Source organism: Chiloscyllium plagiosum, unplaced genomic scaffold (genome assembly GCF_037043375.1).
Source record: "Chiloscyllium plagiosum isolate Xiang-an unplaced genomic scaffold, Cpla_swu_hap1 HiC_scaffold_35, whole genome shotgun sequence".
Classification (NCBI taxonomy): domain Eukaryota; kingdom Metazoa; phylum Chordata; class Chondrichthyes; order Orectolobiformes; family Hemiscylliidae; genus Chiloscyllium; species Chiloscyllium plagiosum.
In genome coordinates this window covers 7,718,525-7,743,599 of record NW_028270173.1, presented here as the reverse complement: position 1 = coordinate 7,743,599, position 25,075 = coordinate 7,718,525, and the positions used below count along the sequence as shown (strand labels likewise).

General features: G+C 46.9%; 1 protein-coding gene across 1 annotated transcript; it reads right to left on the bottom strand.

Moving 5' to 3' along the window:
- Window positions 1-1,170: 1,170 nt before the first annotated feature.
- On the bottom strand, window positions 1,171-6,139 carry LOC122541493 (prostaglandin E synthase-like). The gene is made up of 3 exons (XM_043678307.2): window positions 5,955-6,139; window positions 4,177-4,259; window positions 1,171-2,724 (listed from the first exon to the last, which is right to left on the bottom strand). The coding sequence occupies exons 1-3, from the start codon at window positions 6,069-6,071 to the stop codon at window positions 2,475-2,477; spliced, it is 450 nt and encodes a 149-aa protein (XP_043534242.2). The 5' UTR covers window positions 6,072-6,139; the 3' UTR covers window positions 1,171-2,474.
- Window positions 6,140-25,075: the final 18,936 nt, after the last annotated feature.

Genomic DNA, 25,075 nt, shown 5'->3' with positions numbered 1-25,075 from the left:
CGGCCCAACCAGGCCATTAGACCCAACCAGGCCACTTGGCCCAACCAGGGCATTAGACCCAACCAGGCCACTCGGCCCAACCAGACCATTCGACCCAACCAGGCCACTCGGCCCAACCAGGCCATTTGGCCCAACCAGGTCATTCAAGTTGACCAGGCCATGCCAGTGGTTATGCTAATCCCCATCCTTATCCTCAGGTCATGGCGTAGTTCCTCAGTAACATCAACAGTTCTGAAAGAGCTCAGACTGACAGAGATTTTGTCTCTGTGCTAACTGATGACATAATGGAGTGTGTCTGCTGAGGGGAAGTTGCTTTTTGCTGTAATGTCACATATCACGTCATGCATGAGGCAATGCCTTTCAGGGCTTTGGGTCGTACTTTCGAGGCATATGGACTAAGTGCTAGCAAGTGGACTAGATTAATTTAGGATGTCTGGTCGGAATAGACATGTTAATTCCAAGGGCCTGTTTCTGTGCTGTACGTCTTTATGACTCTATATAAAGGTGCATTGTTCCAGAAGGGCATAGGGCTACTTTCATATTCCTGGCCATGGTTTAATCTGACAGTCACCGCCTCTCGGGTGAGAGCGAGCTTAAGAAGGTTCATTGTAACCTCAGTTGGTGCAGGAACTGAACTCTCTAAATCACAAACCAGCTGTCCAGCCCACTGAGCTAACCAACCTATACTGGGAGCTGGACGTTCATACAGTAGTAACTGTCCTTGTAGTTTTCTCTGCCCCTCGTTAGTCCTTTTTGCTTAATATGGTGACCAGAACTGCCTTTCCCCGTTCCTAATTGATTTATTTGTGCTATACCTTTTTGGATTGGCCGGATTTTTCTGTCCTTCTGTCATTCTGATAATAATAGCTACAGAGTTAATAACAGAGGTACTTCATAACTTCCCTTCAACATGATAACCAGGAGCAGCAGTAGGCCATTCAGCCCCTTGAACCTGCTCTGCCTTCTAACACGATCATGGCTGATCTCACCTCAGCCTCAACTCCACTTTCATGCCCTGGTCTGGCCTACGTGTGACTCCAGCCTACAACAATGCTCCTGCCTCTTAACAGCTCCCAAGGGCAATTAGGGATGTGACTCACACATTCCATGAATGAACAATTAAAAATCTTCCATATCCCTTCCACTGTCACCACCAGGAGAGAGAGAGAATGATTTCACACTGTATAATTTATTCATAATCATAGAGACAATTCATGATTCCAACTTACACATTTAATAATACACTATTAAATTAGAAATTAGCATTAATAAATAAATAAAACTCAAACTAGGCACAAATAAGACACAACAACTTTGTGCATTGAAATGACTGACAGATATTGCAAATAACTTCCATTAACTTACTATCATTTAATTTTCAGTAATTTCAGTGAGGGGTGGATTGAACTGGATCAGGTGTTCACTTATACGTCCAATCTGAACCTGCCCAGATGCCAATGATGGGACAGGGGGTTTATTTTAAGCTGACATGACTAAGAGGATTGGAGTTGGTGTGGGTTTGACACTACATCTGATTGGAAGTGGTGGCTAATTCAGCAGAAACTAACATTGTTGGATGGGAGCTCCAACCCATTCCACAGGGTTCCCGCTTGGAATGTTGTTAAAAGCTCTCCCCTCCTCCACCCCTCCCAGTCTGGAGAGAGGATCACCTTTGGAATTCCTCAGAGTTATCTTTCCTGCTCTTGTTGCCTGCCATTAGTGCCTGCTGGAAGGATTCACAGGTTGACCTTCAATCAGTTTGGCATTGTGGACACACCTTCCTCAGTCATCGAATGCTGAGGTGGGATCAAACCAGACTCAGGCTTAGGGCCTGGGACACTGCCCACTGTGTCTAGAGAATTCCTTCAATAATGAACAAAACTATGGAGACCTGGCTAGGCCTCACCATCACACTGAATCTAATACACACTCTCTTACACAGACCCTCACACACAGAGATACGTATACACAGACTCTCACACATACACAGACACACACATTCACGCGCACAGACACAAACACACAGTCTCTCACACAGACACGGTCTCTCACGCACATAAGGGCACTGAGTCGAATTGTACTACATCTCCACCCACCTTTTCTGCACCTTTAGAAATGATTGAATTGAGCATGGGTGAGGGAATTGACCTTCAGATATTTCTGAAATGAAACCTCGCACCATAATGGCACCACGAGAAAGACAGCCATTATTTCTGAATGTCTAATTATTCGCATTTAGAATAAAACAGAATCTTCTAGAAAAACAAGTCACTGCTGACAGGATACATGAGTCTGGTCAGCTCAAGTCACTCTGTGTTCTTTCGCTCAGGACCAGAAACTGAATGGGCTTGATCTCTGACTGATCACTTCATCAAGCCTTCACTTCCGGAGATGCTGTTAAAGGGAATCCTGTAAAGACCAAGTGGAATTGGACTCGCTTCCACCCCTCAACCAATGAGCAGTTCATCCTTCTTTCACCAGTAGGAGGCGACGTTGATGAGAATCTTGAGGGCCATGGAGAAACATGGGATCTGCCCCAGGGTGTAGGCCAGGGATCGAGTCGGGGCCTTCAGAGCGAACAGATAGGCCACGGTGTGAAGCAGTCTGGCCAGGAAGAAGATCCTGAAGTGGATCCTTGCAATGGATGGGCTGGGATCCAGGAAGCAGTACAGCACGCCCAGGAAGAGGAAGGGGTAGATGCACTCCATGTCGTTGCGGTGAGCCCTGCGATGATTCAATCAGAAACAACAGCTTTAGTGGAAGGTGAGACACTTCACCACTGCCCCCCCCCCCCACCACCAACTCCTGGGGGCTGCCTGCTGGAGCTGTGCTCTGTGGTTATTCGGGCCCAGGGAGGGGTAAGCCTGTGGAATTCATTCCCACAGGAAGCAGGCGAGACCAAAACATTGCACAGTTTCAAGAAGGAGTTGGATCCAGCACTTGGAGCTAAAGGGATCAAAGGATATGGAGGAAAAGTGGAAACAGGGGACTGAGCTGGATGATGGCGCTACAATGAATGACACAGCAGGCTTGAAGGGCCGAATGGCCTACTCCTGCTCCTGTTTTCTTTGTTTCCATGTGCGACTAATACATGTAATATCCAGATGGTGGGATAAGGTCTTGGTGAAAGGAAAGACCAAGGATGAATGTCACACAACACCAGGTTATAGTCCAATAGGTTTATTTGGAAGCACTAGCTTTCACAATGCTGCTCTTTCACAAAAGCTAGTGCTTTCAAATAAACCTGTTGGACTATAACCTGGTGTTGTGTCATTTTTAACTTTGTACACCCCAGTCCAACACCGGCATCTCCAAGTCAAGAGAGAGAGAGAGAGAGAGTGAGACAGACAGAGAAAGATCAAGAGAGAGAGAGAGAGAGAGATCAAGACAGAGATAGAGACAGACAGAGAGAGAGAGAGAGAGAGAGAGAAAACGCAAAAGACGGAGAGAGGGACAGAGACAGAGAGCAAGAGAGAGAGTACAAGGCAAAGGGGAAGAGATCTAGAGAGCCAGAGCAGGAGAGAGTGAGAGATTGACTGATGTGAAAGCAGGAAGTTACAGCATCTTCAGGGATGCTGAGGGAGGTGAGCAACAAGTCACAAACGGCCAGCGAAGAAGTGCTTTATCCTTCACCAGCCTGTTGCCACTCAGACAGCTGCCAGCAAATCATGGAGGCAGTGACCACTTCATCGAGTGGAAAGGCTATGTGACTGTGCAAGGCCTTTGGCCCAATTAACAGGGACAGCTCCCTCTTGTCTGGGGAGACCGGAACAATCCCAATGGCCAAATTGGATGGTTTTGGAGAGACAGACAGGGCCCTGTGGGTGTCCGATATCCTCAGTGTGCTACTGAGCACAGAAACAGAACTGCAGTGCTCTGGTGCTATTACAGCTGCCAGATAGCTCAAAGTTTTTTGCAACCAATGAAAAGCTGCTTTTGTTGGTATGAAGCAGCAATGCGATCAGTGACGTGCTATTGGTTGTGGCGTAACTCCTTGCCTGGAGCGAATGGCCCTGTTCCCCGCAGACACAGAGCTATGGGAGCTCATGTCCCACTGAACAGGGCTCTGGTTACTATCAGAGCCACACCCTGGGACTAAAGGACAACAAGTGCTGAACTGGCAGGGTGGCTGGCATTGCTGGATCCTGTGCCCTCTCCCTGGCATGAGATGCTTACCTCCGACAGCGCTCCACGTCTGGGTCAGTTCGGCACAGCTTCAGGTCCCCATGCCTCAGAGCGTCTTCTGGATTGGCGAAAGCCTGGGACAGAATGAACAGTCTGGTGAGACATGGTGTTAACTCCGTCACGGCCCAGGTTAGGAGGAGGCTGAGACTCTCCCCTTGTTTCCACTCTCACTGCCCTGCCATTCCTCTCCCTGTGTCTACCCTGGCTCCTAACGCACAGGCTGAGGGACCTGATGGGCTAATACAGGCAACAGCGTACAGTCCCAACTTAACAGGACCCTGTGAATCCAGGAGAGGAGGTACATGGCCCAATCAAACTGTAAGCAATAAAGAGAAAGCCTCCAGCCCAGTGAAAAATCTGGTCAACATCACAGATAAATCGGATTCCTCACTGTCTAATGCCTTCCCCTGCCCCTCTCTTTTATTATGTAAAGTCTAAAATCACACAGCACCAGGTTATAGTCCAACAGGTTTAATTGGAAGCACACTAGCTTTCGGAGCGACGCTCCTTCATCAGGTGGTAGTGGAGGGCTCAATCCTAACACACAGAATTTATAGCAAAAATTTACAGTGTGATGTAACTGAAATTATACATTGAAAAATTGATTTTTAACTTTGTACACCCCAGTCCAACACCGGCACCTCCAAATCATGGAAAGTCTAAAAGTGTTGTTTTCTTTTCATTCGCAGGATATGGTTGCCACTGAGTGACAGATTAGCCCTGAAACATCAGGAGAACTTCCCTTTCCAGTTAAAGGGTCAGGCACAAGAGAAGTATAAACTTGTTAATATTATTCCAACAGGGAATTAGATAGACTGCTTGAGGAACGGCTCAGAGCACAGCTCCTCCAGTTACACAGCTGTCTCTTGTGGTGCCTCTAAATCTATTCCAGCACTGTACGCTAACTCTCAGTCAACATTGCACTCTCAATCGCCCCACTGAGCAAACCACAGTGAAAGGAGAGAGGGAATCGATCATGCTGAGCATTCACACACAAACAATTGCACACTTTCACTTGAACTGTGTCCAATTCTTGTCTCCCTGCTATCGGGAGGATGTTGCGAAACTTGAGACGCTGAGAAAAGATTTACAAGAGTGTTGCCAGGGTTGGAGAGTTTGAGCTATAGGGAGAGTTGAGTTTTCCCTGGAGCGTCGGAGCTGAGGAGTGACCTTATAGAAGTTCTATCAAATCATGAGGGGTATGGATAGGGTGAATAATCAAGGTCTTTTCCCTGGCGTGGGGAGTCCAAAACTAGAGGGCAGAGTTTTAAGGTGAAAGGGAAATGTTTTAAAAGGGATCTAAGGGGGAACTTTTTCACGGAGAGAGTGATGCGTGTATGGAGTGAGCTGCCAGAGGAAGTGGTGGAAGCTGGTACAATTGCAATGTTTAATCTGGATGGATGTATGAATAGGAAGGGCTCAGAGGGGTACGGGCCAAGTGCTGGCAAATGGGACTAGATTAACTTAGGATATATGGTCAGCATGGACGTGTTGGACCGAAGGGACTGTTTCTGTGCTGTGCATCTCTGTGACTCAATGACTCTATCGTGGAAGCAGGTTCAGCAGCAACATTTAAAAGACATTTGGGCAGGTACATGAATAGGAAAGTTTTAGAGGGATACAGACCAAATGCAGGCAGATGGGACAGGTTTAGCTTGGGAAACCTGGTCAGTGTGGATGAGTTGGACTGAAGGGTCTGTTTCCATGCTGGATGGCTCTATGACCCTAAGCCAAAGGAGGCTGAGCAACTCAATCAAAACAATTCCTACCTTTTTCCGGAGTCTGACTTGTCCTGTGAGCACCGCGAGAGCGAACATCTTAATGAGCGAGAGGACGGCATAAAAGACAAAGGAGCAGAAGACCTCATTGGTCAAGTTCAGAATCATCTTGGCTGATTTCTGCTCGTCCACAGTTTGTTATGAGGCACCCGGACGCAGCTCGTCTTCTTATAGCAACAGAGGGTGTGACAGGACATGCCGCGGCAAGGGGGAGATGAAGAAAGTGGTTAGTAAACCATTTCTGTGGCCCAGCCTGCTGGGACTTGTACCGGATTTACTTTTCTTCATTACATGGATTGTGTCAGGACATGCGAGAATTCGAATGTTGGTTTACGAAAAGGATTTCCCCATTTTCTGACATCCTCTTTGTGGATCAACAAATAACATAGTGATATGATGTAACCTTGCCTCAGCAGTGCTGAACTTTTATCCTAATACAATGGCTGTACAGCACTCATAGGTTAAAATAAAGCACAGGATGACCCGGCACAGAGAAGGCCATAGAGGCCATCTTGCCCATACTAGATCTTTCATCTATCAATTCCTCTCATCCCACCTACCCCTCTTTCCCCATTTATTCCCCCTCCTCCCTTTTATTTTCATTTTACATTACCATTTTCCAGATTGGAATAACTCGCACATGTTTTCTTCCAGTTTTCATGGAACTTTTGTAATTCCAATTAAGTAGTTTAGATCTCTCTTTCCCACTGAAGCACACCCTTTCCTGCATTAAATTTCATCAATCCATTTCAGTGATTTCAAAGTTCTCTTTCAAAGCCCCTCCACATAAGGTACATTGACGAACCGGTGGTTTTCTCCCTCAGCTCTGTCTGACTGAAGTTTCCACAAATCTCTAAAAACGCTAACATCTTTCAAAAGGTCAAAGTGCATTCCAACAAGAGTTTTTGTTTCTAATTTGAAGACTTACCAAGTTTTATTTGGACAGCATTTCATATCTCAGCCACAATTACTGCCTTCAAAGATTTTTTTCCTCCCTAAATGCGTATCTTTATACAACGTTCATGTGGTTTTTTTTTAAAACGTTGTTTAATGGCTGCAGACATCACAGACCAGGTCACCATGTATTGCCCATCTGTAATTTCCCCTTGAACTTCCCAGAAGAATAAACAGAACCAGTTGAACTGGTAATCGAGACACACTGATCTGACCGGTCTTCAAAGAAGAGGTAAAAAAACGTGGTGCTGGAAAAACACAGCAGGCCAGGCAGCATCCGAGCAGCAGGAGAATCGACGTTTTGGGCATAAACCCTTCTTCAGGAATGAGCTCAGGAATGATGCTGCCTGGCCTGCTGTGTTTTTCCAGCACCACATTTTTCAACTCTGGTACTCCAGCATCTGCAGTTCTCACTTTCTCCTCCTTCAAAGAAGAGGTAGGCAAGCTGGAGGCTGGGAGGACACAGCAAGCCAGGCAGCATCAGGACGTGGAGAAGTCAACATTTCGGGAGCAACCCTTCTTCAAAAACGAGAAGCACTCTGACTCATTTTCCAGCAGGAATTGTTGGGTCCCTCAGGCAGTGAAGAGTCACGCACATTGCTGTGGGTCTGGAGCCAGATTGGGTAAGGACAGCAGATTTCTTTCCCAAAAGAACATGAGAGAGCCAGTTTTTTTTTTCAACAGCCATCAGTGGCAGTTTCATGATCGCGATTACTGAGACTTACAGTATATTCCAGTTTTCATTACTTTAATTTAGCTTATACTGACAGTCACATTGGAGAAAGAGGGGACAGGTGGTGGTTTAACCTAAGGGCCACCACACCTCAGTGGGGGGGGCATGACGTTGAGAAGGTGGTACCGCATGGTCACTTCACCTGGTGCTGGAATTGAGGTGACATTGTTGGCATCACTATCCATTGTAAGCCAGCTGTCCGGCTAACTGTGCTAACCAGTAGCTACTCACACCTCTGTGCAATTTGAACTCAAGCTCCCATACAATATACAGCACAGGAACAGGCCCTTCAGCCCAAGATCTTGATGCCAAATTAAACTAATCCCTTCTGCCTGCCATGGTCATTATCCCTCAATTCCCCGCATTTTTGTGTGCTCATCTAAAAGCCCTTTAAACACCATTATCGTATCTGTCTCCATCACCATAACCTGGCAGCACCTTCCACGCTCCTACCACTCTCTGTATAAAAACCATACCCGCCCACATCTCCTTTGAACTTTCCCTCTCTCACCTGAAATATATGCCCCCAAGTACTGGACATTTCAATTCTGGGGGAAAAGATTCTGACCATCGACCCTATCTTTGCATCTCATAATTTTACAGATTTCTACCAAGTCTCCCCTCAGCCTCTGCTGCTCCAGAGAAAACAGCTCGTGTTTTTCTAGCCTCTCCTTATAGCTCATACCCACCAATCCAGGCAGCATCCTGGTAAAGGATGGTAAATTATCCCAGGACCCATAGGTATACATCACCATCTCCAGTGCGTTCATGTAAGCCATGTACCTATCCTCATACTTTACCTCTGCCACACTGTTTCCCTTTCATAGTTACCCTTCATATTTTCTACCTTCAGTTTAGTTTGCTCCAAATTATAACCTCTACATTTATCCAAATCACCTTCATCTCTCTCTCTCATTTTCTATTGCAGCTGTCTTGGGTGCTGGTGAGGTCACACCTGGAGTACTGTGTGCAGTTTTGGTCTCCTTTCTTGAGAAAGGATGTACTGGCTCTGGAGGGAGTGCAGAGGAGGTTCCCTGGGTTGATTCCGGAATTGAGAAGGTTGGCTTGTGAGGAAATACTGTGTAGACTGGGAATATACTCACTGGAATTTAGAAGAATGAGGGGGATCTTATAGAAATGTATAAAGTTATGAAGGGAATCGATAAGATAGAAACAGGGAGGTTGTTTCCATTGGTAGGTGAAACTAGAACTAGGGGGCATAGCCTCGAAATAAGGAGAAACAGATTGAGAACTGAGTTGAGGAGGAACCTCTTCACCAACAACATTGTGAATCTGTGGAATCCCCCGCCCAGGGAGGCAGTTGTGGCTTCCTCTTTGAATGTTTTTACCTGCTCTGTACCCAATCTATACACCGTCTTTACCAAATCTTTACCCAGTCTTTACCAAATCTTTCCCTAGTCTTTACCAAATCTTTACCCAGTCTTTGCTAAATCTTAACCAGTCTTAACCAAATCTTTACCTCGTCTGTACCCTATCTATGCACAATCTTTGTTCTATTTTTATCCAGTCTTTATCTGCTCTTTATCTATTCTGGCCCAGTCTGTACATGATCTGTACCCCGTCTGGCCCAGTCTGTACCTGATCTGTACCCAGTCTGGCCCAGTCTGTACCCAGTCTACACCTGGCCTGTACCCCATCTGGCCCAATCAGTATGTGATCTGTACCCAATCTGGCCCACTCAGTACCTGATCTGTACCCCCTCTGGCCCAACCTGTACCCAGTCTGTACCTGGCCTGTACCCAGTCTGGCCCAGTCAGTACATGATCTGTAACCAGTTTGGCCCAGACTGTACCTCATTGATACCCCAACTGGCATAGTCTGTACGTGATGTGTACCCAGTCTAGCCCAGCCTGTACCCCATCTGGCACAGTCTGTACCTCATCTGGCCCAGTCTGTACGTGATCTGTACCCAGTTTGGCCCAGTCTGTACTTGATCTGTACTCAGTCTGGTCCAGCCTGTACCAGGTCTGTACTGAGTCTGATCGAGTCTGTACCCTGTCTGGCCCAGTCAGTACCTGGTCTGTACCCAGTCTGGCCAAGTCTGTACCCCGTCTGGCCCAGTCAGTACCTGGTCTGTACTCAGTCTGGCCAAGTCTGTACCTGGTCTGTACCCAGTCTGGCCCAGTCTGCACCTGTTCTGTACTCAGTCTGGCCCAGTTTCTACCTGGTCTGTACCCAGTCTGGCCCAGTTTCTACCTGGTCTGGCCCAGTCTGTACCTGGTCTGTACTTGATCTGGCCCAGTCAGTACCTGATCTGTATTTGGTCTGGCCCAGTCTGTACCTGGTCTGTACTCGGTCTGGCCCAGTCTGTACCTGGTCTGTACTCGGTCTGGTCCAGTCTGTACCTGGTCTGTACTCGGTCTGGCCCAGTCTGTACCTGGTCTGTACTCAGTCTGGTCTGGTCCGTACCTCGTCTGGCCCACTCTATACCCAGTATGTCCCAATCTATACCTGGTTTGTATCCAGTCTGTACCCCGTCTGGACCACTTCTGATGTGGACTTGCTCTGGTCTTCTGTACCCAGTATGGCCCAGTTTGTACCTGGTCTGTACCCAATCTGGCCCAGCCTATTCCCAGTTTGTACACGATCTGGTCTGGTCTATACCAAGTCTGGCCCAGTTTCTCTATAACAGTCTGTGCCTCTGAAGTCACTGTAATGACTTTGTCTTTGAACTAGCCTTTGGGATCTTGTTGTGTTTGAGAAGGAGACTCCATCTCCTCAGGTAGGAGCAGTAAACATTGGCACATTGACCACGACCACATCATGTCAATGAATGAAGGAAGGTCTGGCTGGGCCTGAAGTGGAGACTGCTCCTCTCTGAGTGTGCAGTTCAGAGAAACAGAGATCCTGAGCAAGACTGGGCAGGATTGGAATGGGAGGAAATACCTAATCCAACAGTACTGCCAAAATCAATGTATCGCTCCATTCCTGCACAGTCAGAATTGTTATCTCTCTGAGTTTTTCCTCAGCAGCCTCAGGCAGGGCCCTGTGATGGTGATCCTTTGGTTTTCATGTTTATTGAATGAATCACTTTGTAAAAGACTGCATTACACTGGACACATATCTCCCCCTTACACACAGTACATTACCCACTACCCAACTCCCAGCTTCCACCCCCTTCTCTGTCCTATCCACCACCAGAGCTGCTGCTTAGGGTGAGCCATGCAGGAGGCTCGATTGTCTCTTTGCCTACCTGTGTGTTCTGGGGTAAAAGTGAGAAACAAAAAGAAACAACTGGTATTGCTATAGCAGCTGTCGCCACCTCAGGATTGAACTTGATGCATAAATCATACATGGCGAGTGTGAAGCATTCACAGCCTGTCCCTAGTTGCTCCTGGACAGGGTGGGGGTGAGCTGCCTTCCTGAACCACTGCAGTCCATGTAGCGTGGATAAACCCACAATGCTATTATTAGGGAGGGAATTCCAGGATTTTAAACCGGCGACAATGAAGGAAAAGCAACATATTTCCAAGTCAGAATGGTGTGGGTCTCAGAGGGACACCTCCCGGGGTGATGTTCCTGTGTCCTTCTAGATGGAAGGGGAGGAGCGTGTCAGGAGAGTGTCATCATCACCCGGCACTGTCAGATGTTGATGGCAGAGGCAGGGACGGTGTGCTAAAGGTGTTGCAGAGCCAGGAATGTGAAAAGTTTTCTATTGTATATCTGATTTATATATCCTTCCCCAGAGTGTCCTGGGCAGAGAGAGCTATTCGCCACGACTGGTATCTGTGTGTCTCTATCTCTCTCCATCCCACTCTATCAATATCGCCTCCACTTCACTCTCTCCCATACTCACCTCCAATATTTCATCTGAACCAACACCCACAAGAGTAAAGTTTACATTACACTATGGTCAGGTAAGGACGATACTCCTGCTTTCCGATCGGATTTATAAGCGACTCTTGAGGTGGACTAGCTCTGAGGGGACAGGAGTTCTCAGATCTTGTATTTACAATCATTGGTGCAGTTCAGTTTCAAGTCAATGGTTAGCCCCAGCATGTTGAAAGTGAGGGACTCAGTGATGCTAATGCCATTGAATCTTAATTATAGAATCGTCACAGTGTGGAAAGAGGCAGTTTGACTCATTGACTTGCCACTGACCCTCTGAAGAGCATCCCACCTGAAATAAGTCCACAGAGGCTGGAATCCCATCACCAAGTCGCCCTTTATTTACATCTGGAGAGCCCTTGATACTGATCCAGCTCCCCCAGAGCCAGCTCTCAGAGTGAAAGGATGTCTGACCCTTCTGTTTCTATCTATCACCAGATATTGGAGCAGGTTAACAGCTCCAATCAGAGAACTCATTTTCAATTATGTCTACAATGTCTACGCCATCCAGAGCCACCCCGTACCCTATCCCTAACCCTACATTTCCCATGGCTAACGTTCCTACCTACATATCTCTGAAAACTATGGTCAATCCACCCTAACCAACACAGCTTTGGACCGTAGGAGGAAACCGGACAACCCAGAGGAAAAGTATGCAGACAGTCGCCCAAGGGTAGAGTCCAACCCAGGTCCATGGTGCTGTGAGGCAGCAGTGCTAACCACTGAGCTACAGTGCTGCCCGAAGGAGCAATGCTTAGAAATCCTCGTATTGGAGATGGTCGCTTGTCTGATGCAAATGTTCCTTGCCACTTATCAGCTCAAACGTAGACATTGTCCAGGTCTTTCTGGGAAGGAGATTTTCAGAGAAGCTACTCAGAGCTGCTTTCACAACTGATGGGTTTTCTTACAGGGAAAGACTGAGCAGGTTGAACCAACACTGTTTGAATTTTAGGAAAATGAGGATGATCTCATTCAAAATTATAAAATTCATGGGGAGGCTTGATAGGGTGGAAGAAGAGAAGGTAATTCCTCTTGTAGGGGCATCCACAGCTCAGGCCCAGTTTAATAACAAGGGCTGAGGAGGGATAGCTCGTCTTGAAAGTCTTCAGAATTCTCTGCACCAGAGAACAGCAGAGGGTGACTCACTGAATAACGTCAGGGCTGAGGCAAAGAGATTGCTGATTGACAGGAGAGAAAAGGCAGGATATTGCAGTGAGGGCCACAACCGAATCTTATTAAACATTGGAGAAGGCTGGAGGGGCTGAATGGCCTACTTTTGCACCCATCCATTTCATTTATGACAAAGCAGAGGAGACTGAAGGGGATATGACTGAGATGGATAAAACTGAGGGGCATGAGCAGTATAGACAGGGAGATAACTTTCCCCTTGGTGGAGGGATCAAGGAGCAGGGGCATTGACTGAAGGGAAGGGGCAGACGGTTAGGAAGGAATGTGATGAAAGACTTTTTCACCCAGAGGGTGGTGGGAATTTGGCACTCAATGCCCTTAAGGATGGTAGAAGCAGCCCTTGTAACACTGAGGCAGTATTTTGTGTGCAACTGCAGTGCCAAGGTATACAAGGCTACAGGCCAAGGAATGGGAAATGGGGCTCAATTACTTAAATGGTGGTTTTTGATCAGTGCAGATGCAATGGGCTGAAGAGCCTTGTTATGTGCTGTAAATCTCAGTGAGGTAATAACATCCGGTCATAATCAGATGGAAAACCATCTGATTTGAAAGAGAGTGCCTCTGACCATGCGGTGTCCCTCAGTGTGTCGCTGGGGAGTGTCAGCCTGCATGGAGTTTCTGAAATAGGAATGTTGGGAGGAGCATCCATCCCCTCACCCTCCTCCAGCCATGGTCGATGCCAAGATGGATCACCGGGGTGAGTGAAGGAACCCTTGTGGTAGTTTGGAAAGGGATGATGTTGACTCAGTACAGGCTTCAGGATGGGAGCTGAGAGAGATCACTCAGTGAAGTGTAAAACAGACAGTTTGTGCCATCACACAGCAACTCCCTGCCAAAGTGCAGCTCTTCATATCCCTTCACCTGAGCTGGGCTGGGTTGGGCTGGCCTGGGCTGGGCTGGATAATGTTCAGGCCTGTCACCAGATGATTGCAGGTGAGGAGTGGACCACAAATTGTTCCGTTTGTCCTCCCACACCTCCAGCTTTGGCAGGTTCAGCTGCTGCCTGTCTCCCCTGGCCCCGGCGTATCAAACAGACATTTTCACAGAGTGTTCACGAAGGTAGGGTGGGTCATGTGTCAACCTGTGCTCATCGCAAGCTCAGCTGCTTTGGCAGTTTGTCATAAACCAACTGCTTTGAAGCTGTTTGAACCAGAATAAATAGTACTTGTAGCATTACGTTCAGCCACCAGCTGGTGTGGCATGTCCTTTCTTTTCATATTCACTCATGGGATATGGGTAGTGCTGTCTGGGCCCAGCATTTATTGCTCAAGATGAGTTGCCCCTTGAGAAGGTGGTATTTCCAAGTCAGACAGTGAGGGGAACTTGCAGGTGGTGGTGTTCCCATGTTGCTGCTGCCCTTGCCCTTCTAGATGGAAATGGGTTTGGAAGGTGCTGTCTAGATATCTTCGGAGAATTTCTGCACTGCATTTATAGATGATACACACTGCTGCTATGTTTATGATGTGATGCCCATAAAGCGGGCTGCTTTGTCCTAGATGGCGCCGAGTTTCTTGAGTGTTGTTGGACCTGCACCCATCCAGGCAAGTGGGAGAGTATTCCACCACACTCCTGACCTGTCCCTTGTAGATGGTTGGCAGGTTATTGGGAGTCAGGTCAGGTCAGTACTCATTGCAGGATTCCTGGTCTCCAACCTGCTATTGTAGCCATTATGGTTATTATGGCCAGACCAGCTCAGGTTCTGGTCAATGACACCCTCCCAGGATGTTGATAGTGTGGGATTCAGATAGTAATACCCTCAATTCAACATTCATTGGTTAGCTTCTCTGTTGGTGGAGATGACCATTGCCTGGCATGAATGTTACTTGCCATTTTGCAGCCCAAGCCTGGATATTATCCCGGTTTTGCTTAATTTGAACATGGACTGCTTCGGTATCTGAGGGTTGGCGAATGGTGCTGAACATTGCGCAATCATCAGCGAACATTCCCACTTCTGACCTTATGATGGAGGGAAGGTCATTGAGGCAGCAGAAGAAGATGGTTGGGCCAAGGATACTACCCAGAGATGCCCTGGAGCTGAGATGACTGCCCTCTGACAACCACAACCATCTTCCTATGTGCTAGGTATGACTCCAACCAACAGAGAGAATCCATAACATGAAAGGCCCTCTGGTCACAGAATTAATCCTCCTGCTTATAGATCTGTCTGCAGATGGATATTAGACTGGACTTTGGAAACAAATCATCAGTCCATATGAATTACAGAAAGCTAGTGTCAAATTACAGCAGACAACAAGGAAGGCCAATGGAAGTTTGGCATTTATTGCGAAAGGAATAATGTGTAAAAGTAGGGACATGTTACTGTAACTGGATAAGGCATTAGTGAGACTGCAATTGGAGGATTGTGTACAATCTCCTGGAGCTGAGAAGACTGACCTCCAATAACCACCACCATCTTCCCATTGTGTCAGGTATGACTCCAACCACCAGAGAGTTGGCCCCGGATACCCATAGATTCCAGTTTTGCTGGGTCTCCTTGATGTAACAGTCAAATGCAGCCCTTGATGTCAAGGGTTGTCACTCTCCCCTCACCTTTGGATTCAGCTCTTTTGTCCATGCTTGAACCAAGGCTGTTATGAGATCAGGAGCTGAGTGACCCTGGAGGAACCTAAACTGGGCATCACTGAGCAGGTTATTGCTGAGCAGGTGCTGCTTGATAGCACTGTTGATGAGCCTTTCCATCACTTTACTGACAATAGAGAGGAGACTGATGGGGCGGTTATTGGCCGGGTTGGATTTTCTGCACTGGATATACCAGAGCAACTTTCCACATTGTTGGGTAGATGCAAGTGTTGTAATTGTGGTAGGACAGCTTGGCTAATGGAGTGGCAAGTTCTGGAAATTAAATGATGCAAGTTAAAGATTGCCCCAATCCGGATTGGGGAAATGACAATGTTTGCTGTGTACAGAAGTTCATTAAAATGTCATGAAAAGGTGCAGAAGGTGATCTGAAAGACCAATGGGGAATTCCAGAGAACAACTGTTAGAAGTAGTACATCAGGCAATGTTTCTTCGACAGCACATTCCAAAACTCACAAGCCCTATCACCGAGACCGACAAGTGCAGCAGATACATAGGAATACCTTCAAGCTCCCCCTCCAAGCCACTCGTTATGCTGATCTGGAAATATATCTTTCAAAATCCTGCAATTTCCTCTTGATCGGCAATGTGGGTCTGGCACCACCATTCAGACAGCATGGCTCCAAGTCGGTTTCTTACCAATGGCAGATACAGGAAGGGCATCAAATGCCAGGCTTACTACCACCCAGACCCCAGGAAGAGTGGCAAAAAAGAAATTAGCTCCAAACCTTGTCCCACCTGCCCTGGGAGTACTGTGAGCAGTCCTGAGCTCCACATTTGGAAAGACTCAGGATTTGCCTGTGTAATTCCAGGGGTTACCTTACACAAAGTGGGATCGTTTACAGAAGGTGAAGAGTTGAATTGAATGAAACTTTTTTCAGGAAGCAAGGCAGGTGGGCAGGATAGATTGTGAGAAACTATTTCTGGTCAGTACAAAAGCTAGGACCATGAAGCTCACCCTGGAAGAGAGAATCCAGCATTTCCAGAGTTAAATCAGGAAGCACTTTGATATTGAGATGACAATGGCAGATAGGAGTTCTCTTCCACCAATGGTACTTGATCAAGTGTCAACTTTAGTACTGAGTTTGATGGCTTTTTGTCAGCTCAAGGTAACAGCAAAAAGGTCAGAGGGGGTCATTTAATCACAGATCAGCCTGAATTTCATTGACATCTGTCTCTCCATTCCCAACAGAACAGAATGCAAAACTGGTGTAACCCAGAGGACAATGGGTGAGAAGTGAGCAAATAGCAGCAATTATCCCATGGCCTCGAGCATGCTCTGCAGTGCTCTACGATCGGGACTGATCTCATCTCAGCCTCAACTCCATCATCTTGCCCACTCTTCATAACTCCTCAACACACTATTAATTAAAAATCTGTCTGTGTCCTCCTTATTGAAGTTAGGTGGACAGGCAGGTAGTGCTGAGGAAGTAGGGAGGCTGCAGAAGGATCTAGACAGTTTGGGAGAGTGGTCCAGGAAATGGCTGATGGAATTCAATGTGAGCAAATGCGAGGTCTTGCACTTTGGAAAAAAGAATACAAGCATGGACTACTTTCTAAACGGTGAGAAAATTCATAAAGCCAAAGTACAAAGGGATCTGGGAGTGCTAGTCGAGGATTCTGTAAAGGTAAACATGCAGGTTGAGTCCGTGATTAAGAAAGCGAATGCAATGTTGTCATTTATCTCAAGAGGGTTGGAATTTAAAAGCACCGTTGTGCTACTGAGACTTTATAAAGCTCTGGTTAGGCCCCATTTGGAGTATTGTGTCCAGTTTTGGTCCCCACACCTCAGGAAGGACATTATGGCATTGGAGCGTGTCCAGCGGAGATTCACACAGATGAGCCCTGGAATGGTAGGTCTAACATACGAGGAACGGCTGAGGATCCTGGGATTGTATTCATTGGAGTTTAGAAGATTAAGGGGAGCTCTAATAGAAACTTACAAGATAATACATGGCTTGGAAAGGGTGGATGCTAGGAAATTGTTTCCGTTAGGTGAGGAGACTAGGACCCATGGACACAGCCTTAGAATTAGAGGGGGTCAATTCAGAACAGAAATGCGGAGACATTTCTTCAGCCAGAGAGTGGTGGGCCTGTGGAATTCATTGCCGCAGAGTGCAGTGGAGGCCAGGACGCTAAATGTCTTCAAGGCAGAGATTGATAAATTCTTAATGTGACAAGGAATTAAGGGCTACGGGGAGAATGCGGGTAAGTTGAGTTGGAACGCCCATCAGCCATGATTGAATGGTGGAGTGGACTCGATGGGCCGAATGGCCTTATTTCCACTCTTAAGTCTTATGGTCTTATGGTCTTATTGTTAATATTCCAGCATTCATCAAAACTATGACCTCTCCTGGATTGACCCACAAGGAAAAACATCCCCTCTACATCTCGACCTTGTCAATTCTCTTTAGCATCTTATATCCTCCAACTAGATCACTTCTCAATCTTCCAAACTCCAGACAGTGTAGGCCTAAATGCTCAATCTTTCTTCATTTCTGGCATTGAAAATGTTGCAGCAGTTTGTGGGCAGAGTTGAGAAATGTAATGGTCATGGTATCAGAAACCCTGTCATTAGTATGTGACGACAAGTCAAAGTAAGTTGTGGTGAGTGCGGTGTACAGGAAGGAAATGGCTAAGTGAGGGCTGTCGCAACACAAACTCAGGGACAGCCATGAATACAGGGTGGATGGTATTGCACAGTTGCCTCATCAGGGAAATGCAGAAATCTTAATCATTACACTTCCTCGTACTCACATCAGAATGATGTAATTAACTGTACAAATCATCTGACCCCTGGAAGCCCTTAACAATCTTGTCAAGACGATCATGAGCATTTCTGGTGATACACCATGACATCCGATGAATCGTTAACACGTTAATGGTCTTTGGTAACAGAGTCCTGTACCCTGCGTATAAAGGCTCAATTACTCAATCAATAGAAAATATTATTCCAATGTCTTAATTTATATGAAAGGCAAATACAAAATGTGCTATCATTTATGAACAGCAAATAAACTAACATTTCAGGTAACTCACAGCACTTTTCTCCTCCTAACCAAGAAAGCGAATGAAACAACTAATAAATATGAATGTTCTGATTTATTGAAAAGACCTGAGGGAGACTGATGCATACTTGGCTCGCTACTTCAGGTGTCTTGTGAAGATTATTCACTGATTGATAATTTAGTTTTTTGATTGATTCATTTCTTTGTGGTTTACAACTGTGTGTCGAATAAAACAACAGCCATTTTTATCAACCAGAATATAAAGCAACTCCGGACAGATCTGGTCAGGTCTGAGCTATTAATTCTGTTTCGCTAATAGCATTACCACCATTGAATCCCCCACTATCAACATCCTGGAGGCTACCATTGACTAGACAATCAACTGGGTTCACCACATGAACACAATGTTGACAAGAGCAGATCAGAGGCTACGAATCCTGCAGCGAGCAACTCATCTCCTGACTCCCTAAAGTCTGCCTCACCATCTGCAAGGCACACATCAGGAGTGTGATGGAATACTCCCCACTTGCCTGGATGGGTGCAGCTCCAATAGCACTCAAGAAGCCTCGACACCATCCAGGACAAAGTAGCCCACTTCATTGGCACCACATCCCTCCACCACCGATGCTCAGTCATAGCAGTATGTACAAGAAGTGCTGCAGAAGGTCTCCTGAGATAGCTTCTTTTAAGCCCATGACCTTCAACAACTAGAATGTCAAGGGCAGCAGATACACGGGAACACCATGCCCTGAAAGTTCCTCTCCGAGCCACTCACCATTCTGACTTGGAAATAGGTCACCGTTCCTTCAGTGTCACTTGCTCAAAATCCTGGAATTCCCTCCCTAAGGGCATTGTGGGTCAACCACAGCACATGGACTGCAGTGGTTCAAGAAGGCAGCTCACCCCCACCTTCTCAAGAGACGGGGAATAAATGCAAGACCCACACCACACCCCTCACCCCATTCACGTAAATGAATAAAAATTAATATGCTGCCAGACCTGCTGCGTTTCTCCAGCAAATGTCATTCTAAAATGGTGTTCTATTCTGTGGTATTCAAAAGGTTAAGGAGTGATTAAGGAGGTTTTCTATAGTGTGGAGTTGGAGAAGCATGTCCTGTTAGCGATGGAGACTTTTGTAAATTCTGGTATGGGAGGTGGGTGTCATGGGCAAGACTGGCATGTGCTGCCCATCTTTCATTGTCCTTGAACTGAGCTGCTTGCTCGGCCATTTCATAAGCACAATGCAGTGGGTCTGGGTCACATCGGGGCTAGACCAGGTCAGGACGGCAGCTTTCCTTCCCTAAAGGACACCCTAAAGTTTTTTTCAGTTTTTTACAGCAAGAATGGTAAAAAAGACGATATCGGGGAAACTTGCCACCAGGATACATGAACACCAAAAGACACGAACCACTATCACTAGTTTCTATACATACAGACAAAGAAGGACACCACTTTGACTGAGACAACAGACACTTCTTAGGACAGATGAAACAAAGACGTGCACAAGAATTCTTAGAGTTCTAATCAGAACTCCATCAATAAACACATCGACTTAGATCCTATCTACATCCCTTCAAAAAAATGAACCACCCACTTTAAGAAACCAAGACCTCTAAATAGAGAGGCAGGACATACCATCAGTGCTTCACCGGAGACTCTCACTGATGACGTTACTTAGTATGGTGATGAAATGTCTGAAAACAAACCTTCCAGCTCAGCGAGCTAACTTAGACTGAGCAGTATGATGTTACGGCTGCAGAGAAGGTGCACAGAGAGCATGATCAATATTAAATTTGAAATTTGAGAGGTCTTTTCAGAAATCTATTAGCAGCAGGAAAGAAGCTGTTCTTGAGTCTGTTTGTACCTTTATACAAACTTTTATATCCTCTGCCCGACAGAAGAGGGTGGAGGAGAGTATAATTGGGGTGGGCGGGATCTTTGTTGATGTTGGTTGCTTTCCTAAGGCACCAGGACATATAGATGGAGTTAATAGATGGACGGCTGGTTTGCGTGATGGACTAGGCTGTGATTACAATTCTCTGTAGTTTCCTATGGTCTTGGGTGGAGTAGTTGCCATACCACGCTGTGATGCTTCTGGATAGGATATGGTGCATCTACAAAAATTACTGAGTTCTGTGGACATGCTAAATTTCTTTAGCTTCCTGAGTAGAAGTATTGTTGTGCTTTCTTCACCGTCATGGACTAGGACAGGCTGTTAGTGATCATCACTCCCAGGAACTTGACATTCCCAACCATCTCCACCTCAGCACCATTGATGCAGACAGGGGCATGTTCTCCACTTCACTTCCTGAAGTCAATGACCAGCTCTTTTATTTTGCAGACATTGCTGGAGAAATCGTTGTATATACACCATGCTGATAACCACTCTATCTCTTTCTGGTGGTGTCATCAACAAACTTGTAAATGGAGTTGGGGCAGAATTTGGCCACACAATCTTGGGTGTATAGGAATTGGGAAGGGGGCTGAATTCATAGCATTGCAAGGGACCAGTGTTGAGGAATATCACGGAGGAGTTGTTGCCTATTCTTACTGATGGTGATCTATGGGTCAGAAAGTCAAGGATCCAGTCACAGAGTGCAGGAGGTGGGGGTTGGGGTGGTAAAGGAGTAAGTGAGAGGTGGAAATGGAGCCCAGAGGCAGAGAAAGACAGACAGACAAAGGGATGGAGAATGGTGAGCCAGGGAAAGAGAAGAGCTGCTAATGGTAACCATAAGTAGATGACATCTGCTGATTCTCTGTGGAAGACAGCTGCCAATCGTCAGAAGAGAGCAAAATGTATGTTCAAACCTTTTGCAGCTTTAAATCTGAACCCTGTCCCAGCCAAGCATGGAGGTTATAGGAATTTTGTGTGGAATGTCTGTAGACCCTGAAGTCTGTTCCTTGATAACCCTGTCCTGCTGCAATATTCAGAACAACATCATAGCAGGACTGTCGATAACCTCCTGGTCAACAGCGAACACCTGGTGGTCCCATGGCACATTCACCAGGAGATCCACCAGAGAGATCTGGGCTATTTCCAGGTACTGGCCCACAGTCCAGCAATCTGCACAGTGACCAGGTATCTCCAGGAACATCCATGGCTGGGTATAGAGACGGGAGCAGGAAGACCAGCCTCTGTCCTCCTCCTTTCTGGTCATGTCCTACAACACTTGGGCATCAACTGGCTTGTGTTCAAGAGAATGATTGTTCTCCTATTGGCCAGTTATGCCTCCCGATAGATTGAGGGACCCAAATGGGAAACCTTCCTGAAGACCATGTTCTCCACATGTGGAATCCTGGCTGGTGACCCACACTTGACCAGTGAGTGTTGCCCATCCTGGGGAGCCTCTAGATTACAAGTTCACTCTATTATACTCAAGCGTTAAACAGGATTGTTTAGTTTTGATTATGCAGAGCCCAACATTAAACTGGAAACATAAACTCTGTGGTTCTCACCAACCATTGTGTGTAGGCCAGGCACAGGAATTACAAGTCATTGGAAAGAGCATTTTCAACCTTCTTTATTGAAATCTGGGGGATAAATGGAGCCTGAGGGTTATTGAAATATTCTCTCTGGTACCCCACTCAATGGGAATATCTGTCTTTAACAGAGCAGAACATGCGAGAGGGCACCGGAGGCTAAAACTGAAGGGAGACCCTGGACTGGATTGTTTTCCAAGAGAGCTAGTATGATTTCAAAAGACTGAATGGCCTTACCTCTGCAACTAAGGACTCTTAAGACTTAGACTACACGAGCCTTGGATGAGGATGTTAGCTAAATGCAAAAGCACAGGACGGTTTACCTTTACCTTCGTTATTCACGGCTACCAGAGACTGAAAAGGGCTTTACAGACAATGCAATCTCCTACTGAACACACTGCTGTTTACACCCGACACTCTGCCCAGAACCTGGGCAAACAAGACTCGGCTCCTTACTCTGTCTGGTGTAACATGAGAGAACAAGCTGCCTCACATGTTGTTTTCTAACCCTGCTGACTGCCAGAGGGGTTAAAGTGTTGGCTCTGGAAAACAGACTCTGCTTTCAATTCTGAGCTAATTCCCGAGGGTGGGAGGGTATATGGTGAGGGCGAGGGTGAGGGTGGGGGTGGGGGTTATATGGTGAGGGTGGAGGTGGGGGTGGGAGGGTGAAGAGGATGGGGGTTGGGGTTGGTGAGGATGGAGGTGGGGCTGGGGGTACATGGTGAGGGTGAGGGTGGGGGTGGGGGCGTGGTGAGGAAAGGGGTGGGGGTATATGGTGAGGGTGAGGGTGGGGGTGGGGGGTGGTGAGGTTGGGGGTGGGGGTTGGTGAGGATGGGCGTGGGGGGTATATGGTGAGGGTGAGGATGGGGGCAGGGGGTTGGTGAGGGTGGGGGTGGTGAGGATGGGGGTGGGGGTTGGTGAGGGTGGGGGTGGGGGGGTTGGTGAGGATGGGGGTGGGGGTTGGTGAGGATGGGCGTGGGGGATGGTGGCAGTTGGGGGGGTATGTTGAGGGTGGAGGGATGATTGGGGTGGGGGATGTTCAGACTGGGGAGTCATGGGGGTGATGGGGGAGAGGCGGAATGATGGCGGAGGTGGTTAGGGGGAGTGTGGAGGGGCAAGGTGGGAACTGCAGTCCTTCCCCCAATCCATCCAGTAGCAGCAATGAGAAATGAGCATTCAGTAAGAACAGGGTCCCGGGGTGAGCTGGCAGTGAGCAGAGAGCTGGAAACACAGCTTCACCTGTGAGTGTCACTGAGAGGAGAAACATTTCCATCTGCTCCCAACAGATAGTCCCAGGGCTCATTACAATTAACCAGAGAGGTCAGGACCAGACCGACTCACAGACAGTAAGATAACCCTTAGAAAAACATCTTGAAATGCTGCTATTAACCCCCAGCATCCCGGAATAGCAGTACTGCAAGATGGTCATTGTTACTCCTTTCACACAACTAATTTGCCCCAAACAAAAACGATGCAGCAAGTTTATTTACAGAGTTTCATACACTCCTTTAATGTGCCTCCCCCATGTCATCTGTTCACTTTTCCCTGGGTGCACATCAAGTCCAAAGCAATCCCGCACAGTGAGCATGGATCAGTGACCAGCCTCAGAACAGTTGAACCGTTGGAAACCAAAGCCCCTGCCTCATTCGGGGGAGGGGGTGTTTGAGGCCTCCAGGAGGTGGGTTGTTTGGAGGTTTATGTGATCCCTGGACATTTCCAATGAGGTGTCTCAATATGTCCAGTGTCTTCTTGATATTAAGGAAGTGGATGTGCTGGAAAGTCTGAGAAGCATCAAGATAGATAAGTTCCCAGGGCCAATCCAGACATAACCAGCGTTACTACGGGAAGGGAGGAGTGAGATTGCTGCATCTCTGGCGATGATCCTCACTCTCCACAGGAGTAATACTGGATGGTTGGAGGGAGGCGAATGTTGTTCCTCTCTTCAAGAAAACATAGTTTGATTAAAGATTATTAGCATGGCTTTGTGAGGGGCAGGTTGTGCCACCCAAGCCTTATTGAGTTCTTTGAGAATGTGACGAGACATGTAGATAAAGGTCAAGCAGTGGGTGTGGTGTATTTGGATTTCAGTCAGGCAATTGATAAGGTTCCCCATGGTAGGCTCATTCAGAAAGTTAGGAGGTATGGGATAAAGAAAAGTTGGCTGTCTGGATGCAGAATTGGCTGTCTGAAAGAAGGCAGCAAGTGGTAGTGGATGGAAAGTATACCGCCTGGAGGTCAGTGACCAGAGGTGTCCTGCAGTGATCTGTTCTTGGGCCTCTGGTCTTTGTAGTTTTTATAAATGACTTGGATGAAGAATTGTAAGGGTGCGTTGGTAAGTTTAGTGATGATACAAAGGTCGGTGGTGTTGTAGATAATTTCAAGGGCTGTTGCAGGCTACAACGAGACATTGACAGGTTGCAGAACTGGGCTGAGAAGTGGCAGATGGAGCTCAACCTGGATAAATGTGAAGTGATTCATTCTGGAAATTCGAATTTGAATGCTGAATACAGGGTTAAAGGCAGGATTCCTGGCAGTGTGGAGGAACAGAAGGATCTTCAGGTCCATGTACATAGATTCCTCAAGGTTGCCGCCCAAGTTGATCGGGTTGTTAAGAAGGAGTATGGTGTTTTGGCATTCATTAACAGGGGGATTGAGTTTAAGAGCTGTGAGAATTTGCTGCAGCTCTATAAAACCCTGGTTAGACCACACTGGAATATTGTATCCAGTTCTGGTCACCTCATTATAGAAAAGATGTAGATGCTTTAGACAGGGCGCAGAGGAGATTTGCCAGGATGCTGCCTGGATACGAGGACTTGTCTTATGAAGAGAGGTTGAATAAACTAGGGCTTTTCACACTGGAGAGAAGAAGGAAAAGAGGTGACTTGATAGAGGTTTATAAGGTCTATATATATTATAAGGAGAGGCATAGATAGAGTAGATGGTCAGAAACTTTTCCCCAGGGCAGAAAAAGGGCTGTCAGGAGGGGTCATAATTTTAAGGTGATTGGAGGAAGGTTTTGGGGAGATGTCAGAGGTAGGTTCTTTACACAGAGAGTGGTGGGTGTGTGGAATGCACTGCCAGCAGTGGTAGTAGAGTCAGATACGTTAGGAACATTTAAGCGACTGCTGGCCAAGCACATGGATGGCAGTAAATTGAGGGGTGTGTAAGTTAGGCTGATCTTAGATTAAAATAAATGCACGGCACAACATGGTGGGCCGAACGCTGTACTGTTCTATGTTCTATGTTCTATGAGCCTTCACATTTCGGTTGGCTAGGAATGACTGTAAGTCAATGGGGTATTG